Raw genomic sequence first — 1,202 nt, 5'->3', positions numbered from 1 at the left:
TTTGCGCATAAGAGAAAGATTGTGTCCTATTGTTTTTCTATTATTTAATTGGATTTTCCACTACCGTATTCTCTTTTTATTAGTTCAATTATTTTTTTGCTTGAATTTTTTTCATTTTTAATTCGTGTAAATTGTTTTTAAATACAAAATAAAAAATCTTCACTCTCTCTCTCCTTCCATTTTTTAGGCCTTCTCATTGGTATTTCGATTTCTGCAACAAAACAATGGCTGCCGTGTTCTCGTCTGACATCATCTTCGAAATTTTAACCAGGGTTTTCCTACAGACACTGGGGAGGTGCAGGGTGGTCTGCAAGCAATGGAACGCCCTGACGTACGAATCAAGTTTCATGCACGACCACCGCGAGAGGACGAAGGCGGTGCCGGGCTACTTCATACAGGAGCTCAGCAACAACCTGTTCTCATCGGTGTTTGTGTCCGTTGACGGGCTACATAAGTTCTCCGGCGGTTGCTCCGCCCCATCACTCGATTTCTTGCCTGCCAAGCACGTGCAGATTGTTGCGTCGTCGTACCAAGGGCTGCTTTGTTGCGTGAACCAGCAGTCGCCGGCGCACATAATACCCAAATACTACGTCTGCAAGCCCTGCACCAGGCAATGGCGGGCCATCCCGAACCCGAAAACCCGATACTTCACGGATCAAATCGCCATGATAGTATTGCGATCCCATCCTCTCCACTTCAAGATTGTTCGTCTCTCCCGACCGAAAATTCTGTACGTGCATTGCTCTAACTCTCATAACTTATTTCTGCATTTGTTCTTACAACTTCACACTTTTATATTCAATTTTGCTAATATTTTCTTAGGTTTAAATTCTACTATAATCTCCGGTGTGAGGTATTTGATTCGGAAAACTGGGCTTGGAAGCAATTAGACGATGTCAATTTGCCTTATTCTGTCTTTCTGCAAAATGAACCCGCGGTGGTGGTCGGCGGGATGATCCACTGGCTGACCACCCACGATCATCTCCTCACTTTCCGCATGACTCTGAGAGTTGGTCGATGGTCCCGATGCCACATCCTTTGTACCAAAACGGCAGAGAGTATATGTATATCGTGGAGTACAAAGGGCGGTTGGCGATGGTAAGCGATGGAGGAGACACGCACATGGAGCTATGGGTGGCGGAGGATTACGAGAAGGGAGTGTGGGCGAAGAAGCATTCTCTCCGCATGGAGTGTGTGATGGA

The 1,202-nt window shown here is 45.8% G+C and overlaps 1 protein-coding gene across 1 annotated transcript; it reads left to right on the top strand.

The window, feature by feature from the left end:
• The first annotated feature begins 224 nt into the window (after positions 1 to 224).
• Positions 225 to 890, top strand: LOC131158701 (F-box protein At5g41720-like). The gene is made up of 2 exons (XM_058113564.1): positions 225 to 708; positions 823 to 890. The coding sequence occupies exons 1-2, from the start codon at positions 225 to 227 to the stop codon at positions 888 to 890; spliced, it is 552 nt and encodes a 183-aa protein (XP_057969547.1).
• The last annotated feature ends 312 nt before the right edge of the window (positions 891 to 1,202 follow it).

The sequence above is a fragment of the Malania oleifera genome, chromosome 6 (assembly GCF_029873635.1).
Source record: "Malania oleifera isolate guangnan ecotype guangnan chromosome 6, ASM2987363v1, whole genome shotgun sequence".
Classification (NCBI taxonomy): Eukaryota; Viridiplantae; Streptophyta; class Magnoliopsida; order Santalales; family Ximeniaceae; genus Malania; species Malania oleifera.
This window is presented reverse-complemented; position numbering and strand designations above follow the sequence as displayed.

What these genes read in the sequence shown, in the direction of transcription:
- LOC131158701 (XM_058113564.1), top strand. Translation starts at nt 225, where the DNA reads ATGGCTGCCGTGTTCTCGTCTGACATCATCTTCGAAATTTTAACCAGG. An exon ending in TCTCCACTTCAAGATTGTTC is followed by an intron (nt 709 to 822) that starts GTCTCTCCCGAC and finishes ATATTTTCTTAG; the next exon opens with GTTTAAATTCTACTATAATC.